This window comes from Perca flavescens, chromosome 8, assembly GCF_004354835.1.
Source record: "Perca flavescens isolate YP-PL-M2 chromosome 8, PFLA_1.0, whole genome shotgun sequence".
Classification (NCBI taxonomy): domain Eukaryota; kingdom Metazoa; phylum Chordata; class Actinopteri; order Perciformes; family Percidae; genus Perca; species Perca flavescens.
Window position 1 is genome coordinate 25,746,118 of NC_041338.1, and position 23,542 is coordinate 25,769,659.

General features: G+C 39.8%; 1 protein-coding gene across 8 annotated transcripts in view; it reads left to right on the top strand.

Moving 5' to 3' along the window:
- LOC114559808 (voltage-dependent calcium channel subunit alpha-2/delta-1) overlaps positions 1–23,542 on the top strand; it is a 68,940-nt gene that overhangs the window by 40,120 nt on the left and 5,278 nt on the right. For 4 of the 8 annotated variants that reach the window (XM_028584724.1, XM_028584726.1, XM_028584731.1 and 1 more), the window contains 26 exons: positions 2,314–2,472; positions 3,254–3,358; positions 4,077–4,155; positions 5,023–5,072; positions 5,164–5,253; positions 5,958–6,032; positions 6,136–6,216; positions 6,580–6,654; positions 10,916–10,987; positions 11,315–11,386; positions 12,021–12,082; positions 12,544–12,620; positions 14,947–14,955; positions 15,305–15,365; positions 15,459–15,550; positions 16,635–16,716; positions 17,247–17,309; positions 17,914–18,017; positions 18,552–18,641; positions 18,728–18,795; positions 18,908–18,946; positions 19,083–19,154; positions 20,600–20,752; positions 21,071–21,123; positions 21,517–21,572; positions 22,708–22,837. In XM_028584724.1, coding sequence (XP_028440525.1) covers positions 2,314–2,472; positions 3,254–3,358; positions 4,077–4,155; positions 5,023–5,072; positions 5,164–5,253; positions 5,958–6,032; positions 6,136–6,216; positions 6,580–6,654; positions 10,916–10,987; positions 11,315–11,386; positions 12,021–12,082; positions 12,544–12,620; positions 14,947–14,955; positions 15,305–15,365; positions 15,459–15,550; positions 16,635–16,716; positions 17,247–17,309; positions 17,914–18,017; positions 18,552–18,641; positions 18,728–18,795; positions 18,908–18,946; positions 19,083–19,154; positions 20,600–20,752; positions 21,071–21,123; positions 21,517–21,572; positions 22,708–22,837 — 2,069 coding nt within the window. The remainder of the gene's footprint in view (positions 1–2,313; positions 2,473–3,253; positions 3,359–4,076; positions 4,156–5,022; positions 5,073–5,163; positions 5,254–5,957; positions 6,033–6,135; positions 6,217–6,579; positions 6,655–10,915; positions 10,988–11,314; positions 11,387–12,020; positions 12,083–12,543; positions 12,621–14,946; positions 14,956–15,304; positions 15,366–15,458; positions 15,551–16,634; positions 16,717–17,246; positions 17,310–17,913; positions 18,018–18,551; positions 18,642–18,727; positions 18,796–18,907; positions 18,947–19,082; positions 19,155–20,599; positions 20,753–21,070; positions 21,124–21,516; positions 21,573–22,707; positions 22,838–23,542) is intronic. The other 4 variants (XM_028584730.1, XM_028584728.1, XM_028584725.1 and 1 more) reach the window with 3 other exon arrangements.

Consider the following 23,542-nt stretch of genomic DNA (forward strand, 5'->3'; position numbering starts at 1 on the left):
CCTCTAAAACTACACCCACTTCTGTCAGTGGTCCGAGGAAGATGCAAGAAACCCATGGATGTGTTGAAAGCACTAAAAGGAGGATTTAGTAATGATGGCTTACAGTAACATTCTCCTTACCCAAGTAATTTATGAAATCTGGGACTACGTAGACCTTGCTGCAATGAAGTTCAACAGAGTAAAAACCATGAGCAGTCAAACTATCACACAGGTTTTGCTCATGCCAACAGTTTAGCCATATTATCCAAAGCACTTTTTAAGCGAGTGCACCTGAAATGTTGGTACTAATCCGTTACTGCACAATAAAACTAGGTGTGCACATCTACGGCAAGTACATTAGGTCAAAGTTGATCCTGGGATGTCTTTTTCCAACCTGTATGATCAAGTGATCACTTTTGTTTTTAGTTCCATCTTGGAACTCTTTTTTAACAGTGTTAGCACGTTTTCAGATCCCAGAAATGTAACAGAGTACAATGTTATTATTACCAGTAGGAAGGATTTCCAAAGCTACAAAAATAAGACAACAATAAGTGATAATAAACCAGAATTATCCCTTAATTGCTTTGCCAAAACTCAATATTCTTTCTCTCTGTCACCCTCTCTCTTTCTATCTGTTACTTTCTGTCAATGACTCACTTACTCACACACACACACAAACACACACACACACACTCAGCGCCCTATGTCTGGCCCTGAGGGTGTTGTAACCTGACACTAAATCATTAATCTCTGATATTACCCATACATTTCTGCTCAGTAACAGTAGCCCAGGGACTAAATTGGCATTTGGTCATGGAAGATGCTCACACACTTCCTCAACAGCTGCAGTAGGTCAGGAGAATGCTGATGGCTGTTCCTTTCCGCTCATTCTTTCCCTTTCTGCCCTCATCCTCTCTATTTATCTATTTTTCGCACTTTCCCTCACCCTCCCACCTCACTGAGCCCCCGTCACGTTCATCCAGCCTGTTCAGCTGTGTTAGCCGGTGTCAGTACTGTTGGCCGGTGTCAGTCCAGTGGGCAAGCCAGAGTACCAAACCAGAGTAGCAGACAGTCGGCAGGATTAGGGCTTGGAGATTAGCCTTCTCTCTTGTGTCATCACTAATCCATTCCTAAGGCCTGCACCATAACACACACGCAAAGTATTATCGACAATGCAAACAGGGTAGAGTAGAACAAAATCTTTACTTTAGTGTCTCAGCGCCGGTACAGGCATCACATGACGACTTATTCACTTATCACGCCGCGCTGCGCACTACACATTATACATGTCTTAGACATATCGCAACAACACACAAGAACTGTTGCAATAGGATCGCAAGGGAACAGTGGAATTTGTAGAAGATTGTATTCACATTTTGTGTAAGCCAATAACACTATCTTACAAAGCAAGAATGTGTTTTTTAGTAATTACCCTGGAATGTATAAAAGGTAATTATTGACATAATCTACAAAAATAGTTCTAATCAGCCTATGATTGATGCCTCACATACAGTATGTGAGCTCATTGTTTTTTATAAGAGAAACACCATCTCACTTAACTGCTTCTAAATCCTGTAGTCACACCATCCCCCTTCTCTTTTTATGTCCTCACCTTCCTCACGTCTCCTTTTAATAGATTATGTGATAAACGATCCCTGTCTGCTCTATGGGGCAATTATGTGAACTTCCATTGTGTTTGCGTGCGCGTTGTTTTTTTGCTGTCGCCTTGATTCAGTCTTTTTGTCAAACCCCAGCCGCTGTGGTATTGCCTTTCAGTTCAGTGGAGATGTGTATGTATTTTATTGTCAATCTAAGATGAACTTGATGAACTACACACACACACTTATAACACATACTCATACAGTATTTAACAATGAAAATATGGACCACCAGTTACACTTGGAGCACAGCTCAGGACAGAAGGAGACTAGCTTTTGGTTCATGTTGGGTGCAGTGTGTGTGCATATGTTTGCTGTGGGGTGGAAATGAGAAGGTCTCACCTTTAAAAAAAGATGGTGTTACTGCCTAACCTTGTTCTTATATAGCAGAATCTTGTTTCCATGGGTACCAAATCTTTGAGCTCCAAGGATGTGAAGCAATTAGTGCGGCTTGATGAATGTGTCTGTTTACCACTGCCTGATAACAGCCAAGGCCAGGTGGAAGTGTTTGTGTGTGTGTGTGTGTGTGTGTGTGTGTGTGTGTGTGTGTGTGTGTGTGTGTGTGTGTGTGTGTGTGTGTGTGTGTGTGTGTGTGCTGCATTTGTATTGTTTTTTTACATATGTTGTAATTGTATGATTACTTTGTAGGTCGTAACTCTCTGCCTCTTTTTCCCAGTTTAACACCAGGGTGAAGAAGACGGCGTGTTTCGACCATCTGGTTCAAGCCAATGTGAGGAACAAGAAGGTGCTGAAGGATGCTGTTCAGAACATCACAGCTAAAGGAATTACAAACTACACAAAAGGCTTTGAGTTTGCTTTTGAGCAACTCTCTACAGTAAGATTTTCCAGTTTTTCTCTTTTTGTTTAAAAATACATGCCAATTTGTCTCACTTAAGTGTAACTGAGAAGATGAGAGACTTAAAACAAGTTTTGAATGAATGTTACGTCTGATGCCTCCATATTTACAGCAGCAGCAGAGCATTGTCTCTCACTGCCATCTGCTGGTTGGAAATGTTACCTCAACTCAACTGTCCAGACAATGAAGGAAACATTAGATCATTACAGATGCATGACAACCCTGGAATGGCAAAGCACCATCCTCACGTTGAGTTATTCAACGAAACTGCTAAGGCTAATATTTTTGATAAACTCTGAACTTGGTCTTCCGCATGATTATATTGATACATGAAGATATGTGTATTCATTACATTATGTTATGGTTTGATAAGAACTGTTAGTATGCCTGAGGCCTTTGTCAACAGTTCCTAGGATCTGCAACATTCATAACACCCCAAAGTTGAATTGTTTTGGCTCATCCAAATTGAAAGGTTGTATTCCTTGAGAGGGTAAATGTGTTTAAGATAAAAAGGAAAGGTCTGGAGGTCAGCAAAGATTATTGGCTTTATCCTCTAGAGACCATGCATGCTCACAGCAGAATATTGCTGTGAATCATATTTTTTATAGATACATTGGGTGTTGATAAGTGAAGTTTTCAGATGAGGTCTGGAAAACATCAAGTATTCCAAAGTATATGACAGTGCTAACAGATGACCCACAGCACCTTGCTACCTGGGTATAAATAAATGATTAATTAAATAATTTTATTTTTTTAATAGACGAATGTGAGTAGAGCAAACTGCAACAAGATCATCATGCTGTTTACTGACGGAGGAGAGGAAAGAGCTCAGGCCATACTGGAGAAGTACAATGCTGACAAAAAGGTACATTGGTGTGACACACACACACACACACACACACACACACACACACACACACACACACACACACACACACCGACTGGAGAGTATGATACCGCACTGTGAATTGTTTGCTTTTATCTATGTGAATGTACTCCTGTTGTAGTTTTTATTAGACTCAGCTTTTTGGAGCTCCCTTTGGGGCGAGACTTCCATGTGCATATCCTTCCTACCCAAAGGTTTATGCAAAAGGCAGATGAGGTTTTCTGCATATTGTGTAAAGAGCTACTCACAGGCACACTTATGAATATGAACACCCACATGTGAGCAGGTTGCACACCTATTTCAACTTCACCGTCAAAACAGCACATACAGTTGAAAATTTGTTTTTTAGACTGAAAATCGTGTGAATATTAATTCGAATTGATCTGAAATATTATTACGGCACCACAATATGTTAAAATATGTTCGAATATTGTGTAAGAAAATAGATCGTTTTCTATATAGTTTTTTATAGTTTTATGTGAATCATAATTGAATAAATTTAAAGTAAATGGTCTGCTGACTATAATGTAATAACATTATAAGACAAGACAATCATCAATTTAATTAAAGATTTACATTAAATGAAGAGAAATGACAAAAGCATATCAGTTAACTGACCAACATGATAAAGAATATGCTTTACGTTGTAAGAGGTTATGTTATGATAAATATGGTTGAATTGAATCTTGTGCATCAGGTGAGGATCTTCACCTTCTCAGTAGGACAGCACAACTATGATAAAGGACCCATTCAGTGGATGGCCTGTTCCAACAAAGGTATACCACAGATCATCACACACATCCATACTGAATATTTGGTAGTGATTTGTTTAAAGAAGACGGGTGGTGAAGTGATAATTAACATCATTTTAGAAATAAAAGAACCTTCATGGGCAATGCAACTGGATAGACTTTCTTTATACGTGAAACAGTAAATAATTCCTTACACTGAAACAAAAAGTCTGGATGTTAATTAACTTTGTTTTGTGTCATGTGTCATAATGCAGTTGACCACTTGGGGTTTTTGTGATGTGCAGTTGCCGTCGATTTCCTCCTGTTGCTATGTGTGATCATGGCATTGAAGGAACACGCCGACTTATTGGAACTTTAGCTTATTCACCGTATCCCCCATACATACCCTTCTCATCTCCATGCGTGTCATAACTCTGTCTGGCGCACCCACCGCTAGCCTAGTTTAGCACATATCCTGGAGGTAACTGGCTCCATCTAGCCTACTGCTCCCAATAAGTGACAAAATAATGCCAACATTTTCCTATTTACATGTTGTGATTTGTACAGTCACAGTGTGTACAAATAACAAGGTCACATGAGACACAGCCGTCTTCTAACCGTATACAAACTGGGAACTATATTCTCAGAAGGCGAAGCACTGCTACTTGGGCGGAGTGATTAGCGCAACACCTGAAGAGCACCGTTGTTACTCTCTGCTCCTCACCACGGGGCTTCTCATGTGCTGCGAGCAAATCACTCCACCCAAGTAGCAGTGCTTCACCTTCGGAGATAAGAAGGGTATTAGGGACTTATCTAACTCTGGGGGATACGTTGTGAATAAAATAAAGTCCCAATAAGTCGGCGTGTTCCTTTAAGTTTTGGTTAAATGATTGTGTCCGATCATTTATCCAGGTTACTTCTATGAGATTCCTTCCATTGGAGCCATCAGAATAAACACACAGGTTAGACCATGATTTATTGTTTGTCACATTTATTAAGTGTTAACCTTCACCAAAGCATTAATTTGGAAAATGTGTTGTTTGTCAAATTTAGGAATACCTGGATGTCCTAGGCAGACCAATGGTTTTGGCAGACAAGCAGGCCAAACAAGTCCAGTGGACTAATGTTTACCTTGATGCTTTGGTATGACACTTTTTGTGTCCTATATTTCATTTTACAAGTAGGGCTGCATGATATGGGGGTTGGCACAGTGGATATGACACATGCCTTTGAGGTGGGAGATCTGGGTTTGATTCCCACAAGCAAGACACTTAACCCCTAGTTGCTCCAGAGGCATGCAACCTCTGACATATATAGCAATTGTCAGTCACTTTGGATAAAAGCATCAGCTAAATGACATGTAATGTAATAATATGAGGAAAATATGCGATGTGCGATAACATTGTTATATCGTGATACCGATATAACTTGAAATAAATAAACAGATATTAAAGTGTACTCAGTTCTGCTTTCAGTATCCTGCTAAAATACAACAAATTGCTTGTTGAATTTAAAACAAATGAAAGGAAATTATTTCCTTTATTTAATTGAACAAAGTGAACATTGAATTGAGTATAAAAGGCACCACTAAATAAAGAATTACTGAATATTTTAAAGTGCAGTTTTCTACTGATATTTTCTTTCAACTAACACAAAATCTCGTAGTGTCTTTTGCCATATGTCACAGCCTTTCGCGATGTGTTTATTGCACCAGTTGATATCGCAATGACGAAAACAATATATTGTGCAGCCATATTCACAATTACAGAAACATTGTTCCTGCCATGTTAATTCTAAAGTGATAAAGTTCCTGAGTTGAATAGTGCGTTTGCTTGACTCTCCATCAGCAACTGGGTCTGGTCATCACTGGGACACTACCTGTCTTCAATAAAACGAAGACCAAAGATGACAGGAATGGCGAGGTGCAGTAAATAAATGCTTGAACACGTGATGAGTGGAGACAGCAGTAGCAGGACCTGATGAATAAAGTTTTCCTCATTTTTTTTCTCTCATACTGTCTCTCAGCACCAGAATCAGTTGATTCTTGGCGTAATGGGGATTGACGTGTCTCTGGATGACATCAAGAAGCTCACACCACGCTTCACAGTGAGTTTAACACCAATATGTGATCACATGCATGCGCACAAATACATTTATCAAACCATAACTCTGGAGACTTTTCCCTCTGTTGCAATGAGTCAGTGATGTGATTGCATTAGATGCATTGTTCTTCTCGAGCTTCTATATAAAATCATTGCAAATAAAAAATGTCCTTATCGTTAATTACAGCCCCTATGTTGCATGTTTTACTCCTGTTTTTGGGGACAACTGAGGCCCCTCTTTTACAGAGTTTTAAACAGCCATTACCACTTGTTTTTCCATTACACTCTACAGTATATGTACAGTCACCATTTGGTTTTCTGGACACAAATATTTAATTTCCCTTTCCTCTGTCATTTTTTGCTTCAGATTGGTCCAAATGGATACTACTTTGCCATTGATCCCAATGGATATGTCCTGCTGCACCCCAATCTCCAGCCAAAGGTATGACATCTGGCCCTATGCATCACTTCATGTGGCTCAGCAGGTCCATGTCTTGAAGCATTACATTACATATCTGGCTATTCCACATGGTTACACAATAACTGCTTGCACTGTGTGAATAATATGCAGGCTAGCAGATGGTGCAGGTTCTTTTCAAACTTTACCATGTGCCGCCACTTCATCAATCTTCATAAAGAGAATTCATTCTCCAGTTAGAGTATTACTTCATATTATCAGTCCTCAGATGTCAGCTAGAAGGTCACTCATTACCATGTGAGATAAAATAGATATTTAGACTTGGCAGCAAACTGACATATATCTTTAAGAATTAAGGCTGAAAAGAGGCTATGTAGCATATAGTAGAGAGAGAGAATGTGTTTTAAAGTGAAAGTAGTACACCCCAGAATATAATTTAATATGCTCCACCATGGGAATATATTATGCTACTGCTGTTTGTATTTTCTTATTTACTGTATTACGTTTTGTAAGATAAAAAGAGTAAGCTGTTTTTGTAGTGGAGCCTTTACTACACTAACTTACTTTTATCCAATTCAAATTATTAAGTATTGTTGTTTTTATAACAGTTTTAAGTATGTTTACAACAAGGCTCAAAGTTGAAAAATAAAGGTAATATTCAACAATTTTACCAAAACTTTAAGTGGCACCACATTCATTTTATGCTGCCTGACTTGACCGGCCAAAGGACCTGAGGAGGCTTACAACTTCTCAAATAAATGCAGCAAGACTTCTAGCCAATGACCACAGTATTACATGTATGATTATACGACCCGATAAAATTTAGCCATGACCCCACAAGAGGTTCAAACCCACCTTCGGCCCGGGGCAAGCAGCTTTCTGACAGGCTGCACAGTGGCCATGTGCTGCCCAGGACTGAGTTCTGTGTTTGAGGTCATGATGTTCAGAGCGGCCCCTCCCTGGTTCTGAAACAGTGGATCCTTAGGGGGGCATACTTACATCCCATCAATCAATCCACAACCCTCCACGATCTAATTCATCAAGACAAACACTTATGGATCCAATTATTATAATTCAGGGTTTATCTTCGTAGACATGGTCATTCGTATGTTGTTTTTGGCAGACTTTGAAACCCCCACAGTGACATTTTTGATACACCTAAATGCATCACTGTGTATCTTTTTTTTTTATAACTTTCCTAGGAAAGAATTCGTAACAGGAAGCTCAGGCTAAATAATAAGTATGCTGTCACTTTTCACGAGGTGAGGCAAAGTAGAAGTAGTGTAGATTGCAGAAGAAGTTCCTAAAGGTAGCAATATAGAATTGTCTGTGTTGTAGTCCCATAGATAGCTTTTTCAGTATTTAGTAGCAGTCATTAATAATTACTTTTTGCTAGATATTGTCATATATTATGTGATCTAAAACCCTATGTCTGAATTCCCCCAAACTGAAGTATTGGTACATTCTTCTTTTGCTTGTAATGATTGCTCTGGTCATGGAAACATTTTACAAATGCGTAGGTATGTTTTGTAATTGTCCACATGCATTTGTGTGAGAGAAATTAAGTCTATAATCACCTCATACCTAAATGATAGGGAAAGTCGTTCTTAATGGACATTGGATGATTCAGCATGAACTAATTTAACTAAATAATTAATTATTATTATTAAAACTTAAATGGTTGATTTACAGTAATACAAAGGATTTGACTAACCTAAAAAAAAGTACTTGCTTTGAGTTTTAGTTTTGCAGCTTTACAACTTTTTTGTCAAATCAACAGCTTTTCCACTATTTTCCACAAACGTTGCCATCTACAGGTGTTAGCTATTTTAGCTTAGCTTTTGCTTATTTCCATGTTCACATTCCTTGTTGCACTGTGATTTTAGAAGTGCAGCTTGCATATGTGGGTACAAGAGAAAATACAGTGTGAAGATGTGATGACAAATCGTTCTTTTTGAATAAATCTTAAAGAGGAACGAGTTACCTCGATTCGCAAGCAGGAGTGAATGCGTCATTCACGAATACAAACACAAACTGAGCTGTAAAGACACTGAGACTGAGAGACACACTGAGCCAAACGTCTGCGTCAGGTTGACCTCTATGCTCTTGCTCATGTTCATATAATTGTGGCATGTCACGAAGTTGTTTATTTATTACAGTGGACTAAAAAAGCAAAGAGAGCTTGTGGAACAAGCAGACTCTCTGCTTGAGCACATCTCACCGCCGGAGGAAAGGGGGAGGGGGTTGTAGGTTAACCAAAAGAGTTGTGCAAGAGTCGGTTCGCTAGTGGCAGGTGAACGACAAAAACTGGGTTACTAAAAGGAACCTGTCTTCTTATCACTAGTTGAAAGAGAACATGTTTTTTACCAAATTGGATTGAGATCATGCTTTGTAGCCGATATCACTAATAATGCAATCTCAGAACACATCGCTCTGATGACAATTTAGCCTCTGGGGCCAATATTTTGGGGGTTCTGGTGTAGCCAGCAGATATCCAGGGCGAAGACTTCCTCTTCCGTGGGGCAGGTCCAATTAGCAACTTGAGACACGAGAATCAAGCTGGAGTTAAGGGGTGACTAATCTCTATAAACAGATATCTGCATTCACATGGACTGTTTACCTACATGCAACCAAAGCCTGCTCAAACGTGATTGGTCAATACTACTCAGACTACAAATGGAAACCAGAATGCTTCTGATACCAAAATCTTGTCCTGTTGCCTTTGTAGCATTGTTATTTTTTTTCACATCAACCCTTTGTACTGTGTCCATGCGTGTGTGTGTGTGTGTGTGTGTGTGTGCGTGTGTGTGTGTGTAAGGCTGAGAGGACTGCCTGTCAATCACTCACTGTCTCATTGAATCAGCCAGATGGGAGATCGCGTGAATAGTGATGATAACCTTCGGCCCTTTGAACATTTCCCTTGTCTCTCTCTCTCTCTTTCTCAGCAGTGGCACTTTCTGTATTTGGTTATGTGTGTACATATTTCATATTCATTACACAAATCTCCCCAGTTGCAGTAGCGTTTTCATTTTGATCTCACACCGGAGCTCACCTCAACTAATCTCCTGCTGACATATAGTATTCTCTCACTCTCTCATTCTTTGTTTTTAATCTTGTTGCTCTTCTCTTCTTACTCATTATTTCTCATTTGGTCTTTCTCACTTTGCTGTTCACACCATCCAGTGTTTCCAATGTTGCTCTTTTAATATTCTCTCCTGTTTTTCTTGTGTATGTTTGATGTTTCATTTAGCACCGCCCAGTGTTGTACCTCTTGATCTTTTATTTTTTCTTCTCTCATTTTCATGTTGAGATGCTTCATCTTCCTTTGCTGCTTCATTTCATTTAACTGTCTGTACCTTCAAAAGTAAGGAACCCAACTCATGCTTTTTAATTGATTATTTAGTTTTTTTGCTCTTCTTGTTCATGTACTGATTCACACTTTATGTTATTTTGACATTTAATGTCTATTACTAATTATCTTCCTTCCTTTAAAGTTGAAATGCATAGTTGTGGATGTGTGGACTTACTGCATGTCAAGATAAAAAACAAGAAACTACAGAAAACACTAATATGCTGTCACCGCATCACCCCACATTTTGGGTCACGGAGTGAACAAACGCTGTGGAGGACAGACTGGGATCAGATTCCATGTACTGCTGTTTTATAGAGAAGCACTAGATTACTGCTACCATTTTATACTACCATAAAGCCACTCAGACGTATAGGGTTTTTAAGAGGGGACATTAATAGGGTCCAGTGTCACTTTGTATCAAATCTGATTCAGCTGTGTCTGGTGTCACAGATATGTTGTCAAAATGCTGCCACATGGTACCCTTTATTTTTTATACCATGGATTTGATTGGATTCATGTGTTTGGGTAAATGATTGGCATTGCTCCTGAATTGAATACAAAAGAGCATTGTGGCTCTAATAATTAAAGTTGACTATATATTATTTCATTCGGTGACAGTACTGAGATGCAGCAATATTGTACTCTCTGTGGCTGATTGCCATAGTAAGAACCAATCTCTGAATAACAATTGTAAAATGGTCCACTTAATTTTATGACATTTTACTCTACCAACTCAGCAGACTTTAGATAAAGTTATATGAAAGTAGGTTATTACATAATCAACTTTTCTTTCAGCCAAATGACTCAGGATAAGCCTAAAGTAAAGGGTTCTTTTTTTGTTCACATCAATACTGTAAGTCTGTCATTAGGTTTCTTTGTGTGTAGGAATCTTAAATTGTCACAGTTCAGACTGAAATATCATCCTTTCCACAGAATCCTAAATTCCAGGAACCTGTTACCCTAGACTTCCTGGATGCTGAGCTGGAGAATGACATCAAAGTGGAGGTAGTGTGCAGATACATAGAAATCTGCCTGCCATACACACACACACACACACACACACACACACACACACACACACACACACACACACACACACACACACACACACACACAAAGGTACAGAGGTGGATATACATCCAGGCAGATATTCAGGTACCTCCTCATAAAGCTATCATGACCAGTCCCTGCAAGTGATTTACTTAGTGTCCCTAACTCGTTATCATAAGGTTAGGAGACAGAATGTTTTCAAATCAGCTGATACTTAGTGAATCAGGTCCAGTCAGGCTTGAACTACATGTGTACTGTCTGTTTCTTCATCTCTCCCTATAGATCAGAAGAATGATGATCGATGGTGAGACAGGCGAACGCACCATTGACACTCTGGTTAAAACTCAGGATGAGGTAAGAGAAAATACTGGAAAGTGCTTAACATGTTACACAGGAGTATGTTGGGGAACTGTAAACTTGTTTGGATGCTTGTAGAGGTTTCTCATCATGCTATGCTCTGAAGCTTCATTTTCTGTAGTAATGTTGCAGAGATGTTCCCAGACATTGTAAAAATTGACAAACTGGGGCTGAATAGCAATATATTTTCAGAAAAAAAACATCTGTTACAGTATATAAATAAAATGTTTCTCTGTAACAAAACAAAACAACAAAAAACATTTTTAACTCTTCTGGAACGTTTAAAAAATAATGCAAAGGTTATGCTTTCCACTTGCATGTTATGCCCCCACATATTCATAGTTGTCATGTTTCCTACAATAATAAATTGTTCACTGTTGTTTGCAGTAATTAACAGATAAAACACAAAGGAGCTGCCAATTTGAGTTGAAAATTGTCTTTTTATAATCTCATTTTTACCTGGATTTTATACAGATGTTTTCACATATTTGTATTTTTTTTAAATAAACAAATTGATTATGTCTTGATCTGTTTTTTGAACAATAAACAATACCAAAATGAGCACTACTTCATACATCGACATTACAAAGCAATGCTAAGTGCCAGTTCCTGTGCATATCATCTTTGGCAGAGGTACATCGATAGAGGAACCCGGACCTACACGTTTGCCCCGGTCAATGGAACAGATTACAGGTGAGCCATCTTAGCAATTTTGTAATATTTCTTTATGGTTCACTGAGCTGTCTCTATGTAAAACAATTCACTTTCACTAACTACTGAGAGCACTCCAGCTGATGAGGACACTACGTAAGCCAACAGGGGTCACTGTCTTGTTTCTAACAGTAGGATCTGCATGGTTAATGGGAAGTACATTTAGGAGATTGTTTTTTGCTTTTAACTGAACATGCAGAAAAGCGTGCTTGTCTGAAAGACATGGAAACCTAATTAGCTGTGTATTGTTTCCCTTGATTGATATAAATTCCCTATAACCACATGCTAATAAGTATGTAAAAGCACTTGAAAGAGCATTTTGAAAAACATTGCATGCCTTGAATGACCTTTTAGTTTCAGCTTCCTAAAACAAATTATTCACTCAAATGAGCTCCGACCACAAAATGCCATCATCAGTGTGACTGTGATTGTCTTTTCTGCAGCCTGGCTCTTGCTCTGCCTCCATACAGTGAACACTTCATTCAAGCTAAACTGGGGGACAACATGAAAAAAGCTATGTGTAAGTATAGCATACACCCTCATGATAAGCAGCGTGCAAACAAATCAATCAGATTTAATTTAGCTGGTGCCTCACAACCAACTCCCATGCATACTTTCTTTGGTCCGTCCTCTTGAGTATCTCCTCATGCTTTGTATAACTCGCTCCTAGCTGGAACCACAACCACTCCTTTGTATTTGCTGCTCAGATCAGCGGATCCCCCACGGTGCATTTCTTTTGTAGTGTAACCCACTGGTCAGTCGCCCCGCACTCCCACACACACTCATCCACATGCTTTTCTTCTCCCACACCCTGCTCTAGAAATAACTTGTTTGATCTTGTCTACATTTTGCTCTTCTCTTCTTCATTTCCCCTCTTCTGGCCCTTGTTCTGGCTTTGGAGAAGACGAAACCTCCCTCACCTCCTCTCCCTGCTCATTATCGCGTCTCCTACCAAACTTTTGCACTCCACCCTTTACACAATGTTTCAGTGGCCAATTACATCCCTTTATCTCCCTCTCATTATGTCTGTCTTTTCTTTCCTATATGTTTCATGGGGTAACAGACTACACAAATCAGTCAGACTTTACTCTGGATCGTTTTCTCTTTCCGTCTCTGTTTTCCTGTCTCTCTCTCTATCTATAAACCTGTCCTCACCTCGTTCTCTTTATTCCCCCTACTATCCCTCTCCCCTCCACTCCCCCATTTTTATTTTTCTTTGGCTTATTTTTTATTATTTTTTGCTGTGTTTGTGCTCTCAAGGCTGTCTCGCTGTATGATACACTGTGGCTGGTTCTCCTAACAGCTCAGAACATAGCTAATAATCACAAGGACAAAACTCTTTCATATACACACATACTGTGCAACCGTCACTCTTTGTACAATTCTTTGCATTTTGATTCTGATGCAAGTTATTCTCCCCTGTCCTGCTTTCACACTGGAATCGTACAGCTTCTTCTTGGGGCAAGTACTCCTTATCCTATGTCTTCTGTCTTCCTCTTGCCATGTGATGTGCTTACACTGCATAAGCATGTTTGTCTACTATACATGTGCATGATTACATACGGATGGATGAATAGATGGATGGATGGACTCTGAAGTATAAATGCTTAATCATGATTTTTTTAGATGCATGGTTGAATAGTCGCTTTGATCAAGGGATATAATATGAAGAAAAAACAACGGAATCAGCACATAACCATCTGGCTTTAGTGGATTTTTCATAACTTTGATGTGACACCACAAAGCATAAACGGCTAATGGTGCAGTTATTCCAACAGATGAGATTTTGACTGAGTATATCGGCCTCTGTATCACTCCCTCTCTGCCATAACAAGTCTGTCACTGTGCCATAAAGACTGCCAGAACGTTTACAGGCCTGTTAAAGCAAGGAACACACCATGCCTTGCTGCCACAGACTACTCCGATAGGGAGTTTGGGACTCTAAAGTTCTCTGTACAGTCATATAGAGTTTCACACTGGAGCCAGACCACCAATACCTCAATCCATCATACCACGTTCCTGCAGTAGGTGCTCCTGCAGCCACTTGTCCTTCTAATACATTATGGAGAGTCCCTAATCAAGGGTGTGATGGATACATTTTTTTTCATCCATATAGCAGAAATGCTGCATGCATTGAATAAATGACCTAATACTGGGGTTGAAGAGATGGTGACAGAGAAGTAAAAAGCAAGAAAGAAGAGAAAGAATGTATGGTGTGGAAAGCAATTGGACATAGAGACACCCTGCCCAGTCTATAGAGACAGAGGGAAAATTAATCTGCCTGTTATGTTTTATGTGAAGGACATTGTTTCATCCTGCACCAGATTTCCATGACCCCGAGGAAACTCAGCGCTCAGTGATTTTTTTCGCAGACTGCACCACACGACTTCATGTATTTTAAAGGCAATGTCCAAAATGTCTTCATTTTAAGAGACTAGTGAATGATGGCCATCCATGCCTGTCATGTCATTTATGAGATAAGAATTACCAGACACTATTTTAAATGAAATCCAGAGGCAGGGCAGACAAAGCATAGAGTGGAAGGAATTTTCTTTATTACTACTGTGTGTTTACATGTTGTCCCCTTAAAATGCCCATGCTGCAGTCCCCTATTCGATCATTTCCTGCTCTGAATTTCTAGAAAGTGCACTTAATCTATGTGAAGTTTGTCTATTATAGTGACTCTTCTTTCACTGCGGCATATTGTTTTATTACCTACTATGGGAAATATTTACAATTTTCAGCAAGTTTTCCAAGGTATGACGTCAGATGATGAATGCATTTGTATAACTTTGTCTTCCCTACTGTCTCCTCTCCTCATCTCTGTCTCTCTGGGGTCACTACAGGTCAAGAAGGCAAGTATTTTTCACTCAGTTATTCTCTCATGCCTCCCCATTGCACCTCCATCCACACTCTCTACTTTAATCCATCACCTCATATCTTCCCAATATTTTATGTGCATTTCCGTGTGTGTGTAGGGGTCTTTCAGCTACAGTGTGTTCACTACTGTGTCCATTTCCTAACATGTGATATGACCATCCGCTTGTCAAGTGTTCCTGGATTCATGTACTGTAGTCATCTCACAGCACAAATACCAGTGCTTTTAAATCATTTAATAAATAGAGATCACACTTTTAAGGACCTAACCTAATATTCACAATCTTATCAGCCTAAAATAAGTATTTTTTTTCTTTCTTTTTTAAGCCATGGAAACCATACAGCAGGAGAGGTTTGATGAGTTTGGTTACACCTACATCGCTCCAAGGTGAGAAATCCCAACACTGTCGTACAACCCTCTTTCACTGTACAGGAACAAACAAAGGGCTAAGATTGAAACTGATCAATACTGTTCCTTCAGGGCATACTGCAAAGAGCTGAAGTTGTCACTCAACAACACCCAGTTTCTCCTCGACTTCAGCCAGTACATTGATAGGAACACTCCAGATGCATGTGAGTCATGCAATGTTTTTCACTTGACACATTTGCACAGGTTGTGATGTCAGTCTGCTGCCCTGTTTGTATTCATATGAGTATTATAATACCACTGACCCACACAATGTCACCTAAATCAATATACAGTGTGTCGCATCGCCATTTTCAATAATGAGAGATGGCGTTTGTGCGAATGTATATGTGCATGGTATGTGTTACAGTTAGTCACTGCGGGATTTTCCACACTGATATCACGATGGTCAGAGCATTACTTTGGTCATTAGATTAGTTACGGTCTAAGCAGAGTGACATCAGCTCAATCGACCGAGTTTCCTAGAAGCCTGATGTTGTCATGCTACTCAATGACTCATGATGTTTGATTTGTCATCATCTAATGGATCTCCCTCCCTTAGCACCATCATCCAGCTAATGGATCTAGGTATCCTTGATCCATTTTAACCAAAGGTCAAGGTTCTTGAGTCTTACAGTAAGTCTTTATAAAAAGACGGAAGAAAGGAAGTTATTGAACACTCAAGAGAAGCTGTCTTGAAACTGTGTGCTTACATTTCTTTCAAAAGTATTTTTTCTTGTCAATGGGGTTCAAACTCAATACCATGGCATCATCTCTCTCCTAAAGCTGCAACAGCCAATCCTTCACAAAGTAATTGCTGCTTTCTGACGATCTAATAGTCACTCAGAGTCGAGAAGACCTACCATAGCATGTCTACCTGTTGGATGATTTCCTAACAAGTGACATGAGATCTATGATGTATCCCTCATTTATCCAGGGAGAGGTTTTGGCTGAACACATTTTTCAGCCAGTCTTTCACCTTGAGACACTACATCACTTGTCTCTTCAATATTCTTACTGCTAGACAGTGAAACAGATGTGCAGAAAAAAATGCTGGGCTAAGAGCATTGCTCAGTGGCACATCAGTAGTGACTATTGTGCGAGCCAAAAGCGTAACATATTCTTCTTCCCTGCCAAGATTTGTTTACTATAGGCTGGCCTTGCTTCCATTGCCATATTTCCCCTGCACTGTTACAATGGTGCTGTAATGTCCGCAATATGTAAAATGTATCTTTTGTCTTTAATCCACAGGTAATGTTTCCCTGGTGAATCGACTAATCCTGGATGCAGGTCTGACAGCTGAACTGGTTAAACTTTGGAACGAGCAGACAGTGTGAGTCCCAAAACGTTTTGCTCTTTTTACCTTGCAATATTTATCTGTGCTTGTTAAAAATAAGTATGTCTTCCTATATGGAAACCTCTGTTGCATGTGCACACTATTGCTCTGTACTGGCATAGCTGATGCTTATTTCATGCACAATTTACTGACTAACCAAGCCAGAATTGTATTTATTTCAACTCTACTCTTTGATCACTAGTGAAACATGATGAAAGCAAAGCACAAAATGCATATCACACCCAACCATGCTAAGCTCTGCCAAGACATGCTGTTTTCAGCGGAAAATAAAATAATTACATCATTGTGTTTTCTTTCATGGTATGCCCACTTGTCTGAAATAATCTGAACGCACACTTACACACTGCAGGCTATCTGTTTAACATTAGGACATATAGAGGCAAGTGAAAAACAAGTTGTGTCATGTCTGCAGCTTGGTCTCACAGATCACAAATACTATACTATACTATATACTAATATTCGTCAGTGCGATTGGCTCTGATGGCTGTTGTTTTCCATGTTCTCAGGGATGGGATAGTGGCCAGGTTTGTAGCCACAGATGGAGGAATCACAAGAGTCTATCCAAGAAGGTACTCTCTCCCTTCTCTCTACTCAGTTTAACTTCTAGCGTTAGCGCTGGCGTTGCGAAACAGCACGGCAAGCTTTGCCCAAATGTCTGGTAGTGTAAATGTGTGAGATGAAAATGGATACAGACTGTAATGCTCTTAGGTTGAGCGTTTTTGGCTGCTTTACTCACCTGCACCACTGGGTTATTTTCCAGAACATAGAGGATTAGACACTTTCAGCTGAACTCCCAGAGCTTGCCAAGCCAGTAAAGGACATGGGTCAAATCCACACATCCAGCAGCCAAACGCAGCTCATTTTCCTCAATTTCCTTGCTGCTACTTTTGTCTGAACTAAATTTGGGGGCTCCACTTGGTCAGAAAATAATATTCCAACTAAAGATGAATGCATATTCCTCCTGCCTATAAAACATGAAATAGAATCAGTTATTGCTTTTACTGGATCATGGCCTTGACATATATCAAGTGCATTGGTTGTGACTCTTACTCCAATGACTAACATTTGGCGATAGATTAAAATATAAATTGTCCAGATAGATCAAACACATTTGGTGTTTTATGGATATAATTGTCCATTTATATTATTATGTGGCCATATTAATGTTTTCAGTGCTGGGGAAGAGTGGACTGAGAATCCTGAGACATATGAGTCCAGCTTCTACAAAAGGACCCTGGACAATGAAATTTATATTTTCACAGCTCCGTCTTTCAACCGTAAGTTTTCCGAAAGGTTCAATATATGTTTGAGCACTTTTGTATGTATTTTTTTGTGAGGATGAGTGTGGTCTGGCACTGAGCCTATACTGCTATCTGCCTTTGGACGTCATCCCAAGCATATGGTCAAAGATCACACTCTTAGGTCTCTGATATCACTCTCTTTATCCTTCTCCTTTTCCCGCAGTGTCTTTCAGCACTCATCCCCTCCCACCCTGTATACTTCCTGTTATCTCCACTGATCTCTCTAACAGACATCAGGACAGGCAAACGTCAGTGTAATGTAGCTGCGCTTTCAGCTACACTTGACTGGATTAACACATGTACAGGCCTCACAGTCTCCACTCCACTCACATAAATTACGAGCAGCTAAAAATGTATGGAATTTCCCACAATGGATAGCGATTATTCCCATTTTACTGTGATTGCCATCCTGAAATGTTCTTTGCCAAGATTTTTTGGACATGATTTAACTTAAACTGCCATCATTCATTTTTTTCTCCCTTTTCTTTCATTATCCCTTCTCAATTACAGCAGAAAGCAGGGAGCCTGTTTCTGACTCAGGTATTCTAGTGAGCAAAGCAGTGGACATCACGATTAACAAAGTCACGCTCAAACCCGCTGGTCAGTCTTGCTAATCCAAGGATTGATTGCTTCTTGTGATGCAACACAAATGAAAACACTGACTAGTTTTGTGGTTTGTTCTGTAGTGGTTGGAGTGAAACTCAATATCTCATTCTGGATGAACAGTTTCATGAATGCTACAATGAAACTGAATGTAAGTCGTGTAAATAAGTTTCATTGTGTTGTATATACAATGTGTGACACGTCTATCTATTGGTGTACAATACTAATTTCTTGTCTGGCTCATTTTTGTTTTACCCTTTTAGTGCAAGGATGAGATCTGTGGCTGTCTGAGGAATGACAAGGTACAGCAATGCACGATCATGGAAGGCTTGTATCACGTGGATGCGGCGACAGTTTTGTTGTCATTACTTGGAATTCCTCATGGGGGAGACAGAAACTACGCACTAGTTTTCAACTGTTTATCTTTTTGCCCTGCAGCATGTAGACTGTGTGATCCTGGATGATGGGGGATTTCTTCTCATGTCCAACCAGGATGAGTATATCTCCCTGGTGAGTTACTGGCAACTGTTTTCTTCACCTTATCATGACCATGTCTCCTTCACTTATCCGTGTCTTTCTCCAGATGATCAGTACGTGATAAACCATCACACAATAAAGCATCTGTAGTCACATATGTACATGTAGTCAGAAAAGTTTAAATCAAAGACTTTGCCAACATTCATATTTCTTACATTTCACTACTTTCTACATACCTGGTTCCTCTTTGTCCCAAGGATCCATCAATCTCATAAAGAGATCAAATAAAGGGCTTATGACTCAGTTATCAGAATAGCCTGTGAGCTGTTTGAAAGCTTCTGTAGCACAGCAGTACATTCATGTCTCCAGGACAGTAAAGCACTAGCCACTGGAGGAGGATCAAAGGGAAAAAGGTTCTGATGGGTTTTAGTCAATCATGGAAGCTATAGTTAAGTGAGCAAGAAGTCAGCTCTGCTGTGTTAACTCCACTCCTTTCAGGCTGCTATAGGCCCCTGTGTATTAGTAGTAGGACATGCAGTGGGTCTGGAAACATTACATGTCAGTAAAGAAGGACATCTGCTGTCTTTGATCCATTCTACCATCACAATGTCTGGCATACAGTTCATGGTCTTCAGGATTAGACTAAGCACCCTCCTATCTCTTTTTCACATCTTGTGATACATTTGGTGTCCATTGGGATCATGCTGACTGTCTTTGTGCCGTTGTAGAACAACAGTTACGTATAGTAACCATAGTTCTAGAGCCATTTTATCAGGGATATACAGCATATGCTTGTTCATCCCAATGAAGTCTGCTACTATAAAAAAAAAAAAAAGATCCAACAGGTCATCCAACAGGTGTTCAGCTACTTATGAATCTACAGAGTTAGCCTACTTGTTCTGACTGTAATCATAGGATTATAAATATGCAACCTTCATTCTATGTTACAGAGGCTTCCCCTTTAAACTGGTCTTTTGGTTCAGCGCGCAAAGTCTAACCACTGTTGCTCAAAACCTGCTGTGACACTGACAGCAACATAACATCAACACATGTAACAGTGACACTGGCGCACACTGCCACTCTCCACCTATGCAGACTGCTTTATCAGAGGTTGAAAGGGCATGGCAGTACTGTAGAAGCAATGTGGAAGAGTGACAGGTTGACTGCCGTCTGTTTATCTGTGCTGCCACAGAACATTTGAATGGGCTCACCCAAATTGGCTAAGCAGGTAAATGCAAACTTTCAGTGTACTGATGCAAAGCGGTGAATGGCTAAGACTACAAAGCCCCTTCAGAGGAGAAAGTACACAGCTGTATTTCCTGTTTGTACAAGCAGTCTTACACTGCTTTCATTGACTGTTGTTTGTGTGTGTGTGTGTGTGTGTGTGTGTGTGTGTGTGTGTGTGTGTGTGTGTGTGTGTGTGTGTGTGTGTGTGTGTGTGTGTGTGTGTGTGTGTGTGTGTGTGTAAACTCATCTAGATAGGTCAGTTCTTTGGCGAGGTGGACCCTGTGCTGATGATCAACCTGGTCAACACCTCCCTGTACTCCTTCAACAAGACCTATGACTACCAGTCTGTCTGCGACCCAGAGAAAGACAGCAAGGCTGCAGCAGGACCCCGCTCAGTCTATGTGGTTAGATACTCACTCACACAAGCTGTCAGACAGCAGTCACTCTCTTTCATATAACTATAATTTACACATATAGGCAGTTACAGTAACTTTGTCTTTATTCTACATGCTGGTAGGGCAAAACTGTTGACTCTTAATTCTTATAGTTTCAAATATTGTGATTGCTATAAAAAAAAAAATATTTCTAGATTCATAATAGTAATATAAAAATGGCCAAATGAAAGAAATTAGGGTTCCTAACTCAATTGTTTTTTTTTTACCATTACTATTTGCCTCATTTTGGAATTTACTCTACATTACTTTTTACCTGTCCTTCTCCAGCCTACCATTGCAGACCTGCTCAGTATTGGCTGGTGGGCCTCCACTGCTGCCTGGTGAGTGTACAGTGTGTTTGTGTTTTGTGTCTTGCACTTTTTGTGTTTGTTTCCATGTGCGTTTTCGAGTGGGAGTACATTTGTACTTTAGGGTAGAAGTTTGTATGGGAGTGGGCTTGTATGTTGCTGGGGGATGCAGCTGGCTGGGTCAGTGTAGGACAAGGACAGTTACACAACATTATACTGCATCAATATCTGTATGGCTGTCCAACTGCAATACAAGCAGCTTTTTAAAGTATAATGACTGATACTTTCCTTGACATTCTCATCACCAGTGACTCTGGCCTTGAACAGATGTGTTATTAAACAGTGTTTTGTTGTTATATGTAAAGATGGCCTATTGACTCATTCATGTGAATCATTTTTGTTTTGTTTTCCATTCTCTGTGTCTAGGTCGATACTCCAGCAGCTCTTCTTTGGTCTCATGTTCCCCAACCTTCTAGAGGCAGGTGAGCAACAAAAGCTGTGATTGTATAAAATGTGATTGTGTAAAAATGTTGCGGTGTGTCGCAGCCTTTCGCGATGTGTTTGGCGCGCCAGTTGATATTTCTACGACAATATAAAAAATAAATGAAAAAAATAAAAACACGAAAAAAAAAAAAACATGACATATTGTGCAGCCCTAACTTCTACTATAATTTATTTTGGTCTGAAAGGGTTTTATGTTAACTTTATGTTAGTACCCTACCTGTATTTACTCTTTATTTATCTGTTTGTTTCTTTTGTTTTATACTTGTAACCTTTATGTATATATTTTGTTAGTCTCAGCACTAGGAAAGTGTTTATTTAAAATGTGTCTGAATAATCCTAAAGCCTAGACAGACCAAGCCGATAATCTCTGGCGAGTTCAGTGACTCGAGTCTGTTTGGTGTGTTCCGTGCCGTCGTCCGTCCAAGGGGCCGATTTAACATATTGAATTGGAAGGCGGGCACTGCCGGCAGTCAGACTCAAATGACCAATCTGATTGGTAGAGTGCTAACCCCGAAACGAGGAGCGGGATGAGCGTGACTAGAGTCTCTCAAAATCTGACAAAAATCTTTTAAACTGTCGATCTGAAATGAAGACAGAATCAGCAACTGCATGACCTATTTCTCACTTAAAATGTTTTCAGGAACACGTTTCGGTGAACAATTTTAGTAAAATATGAGATTGTATTCTGACCAAGCCACCATGACAGTCTGGCTTTGAATTTCCTGAGAAACCAGACCCACATGACGCGTTCGTCCAATCAGCTGCCGGTTTTTATTTTTGGGCGACAATACAGATTAGCGCCACTAATACTGTTATGGAGACGTATTACGTCTCGTCGCTTTGGTGTGTTCCGAGGCACTTTTTTGACCAACTCGGGGAGACTGATCAGTCCAACTGCCTTTTCTGCTGAGGGTTGGTGTGTTACGACCTTGAGCGGCCAGACACGGAAATAAACAATTCATTCATTCATTCATTGTAACCATCAGCCTTATTTAGATGAGAAAACAGTATTGGGCAACCTATTCCTTTCATTTGAAAGATTTTAAATCCACTGCTTTCTCGCTAATCCTTCCAAGTGTGTTTTTCTTCATTAAACCTGTCTCGTTTTTCCAGCGGAGTCAGCAGATGATGACATACCAGATGCCATGTTTAAGGAAAGCTGCATCACAGAGCAGACTCAGTACTTCTTTGACAATGATGAAAGATCCTACTCAGGTGTCCTGGACTGTGGAAACTGTTCCAGGTATGGGTGTTTCTTCATATGAGTACAAATTTGCATGTGCTTCCATTTCCATGGCTCTGTCCACTCATACTGCAAAAGGTTTACTTTATTTAGGATTTTCCACCTCTTGCTCTCTTCCTGGACATCCTTCTGTTTAATGGTCTGCAGGGATGGGTCCAGAATACTGTTAGTTTCCTGGCCTCTTTCTGTTTTCCAGCCTGATTTCAGGCAGCTGTTTTCTGATGAGTTCTGACCAGACGCAGATTACCTTGATCTGTCAGTGACCGGAATTGCAGAGGGAAGCACAAAAGCTCTTTTATCTGTTTTTCTTCCTTCGCTCTCTGGCTATACTTCAAACTCACTAATACACACATTCACGGACCACTGCACATCCACTTTGCTTTAACCTGTGTTTTTGTCAGTGGGGGTTAAATATGGCTATAATTAGTGGGTGTTATAAGTCCCACGTGTCTGGTGCTTTACCCCCCGATGTTAACGACTGTATACACAGAAACTTTCATGACCACGATAAACAGCCAATCCCAAAAGGAGAGAAGAGGTATGAATGTGTATATATGTGCACAACTGCACATATACCTGTGTGTGTGCAGTATATACTGTATACTATATATGCAAATGTAATATATTGTAGATAATTTGTTATTGCATGTAAATTGGAGATGCATGATATCCTTACACCACAGGTATATTAATGTATGAATACTG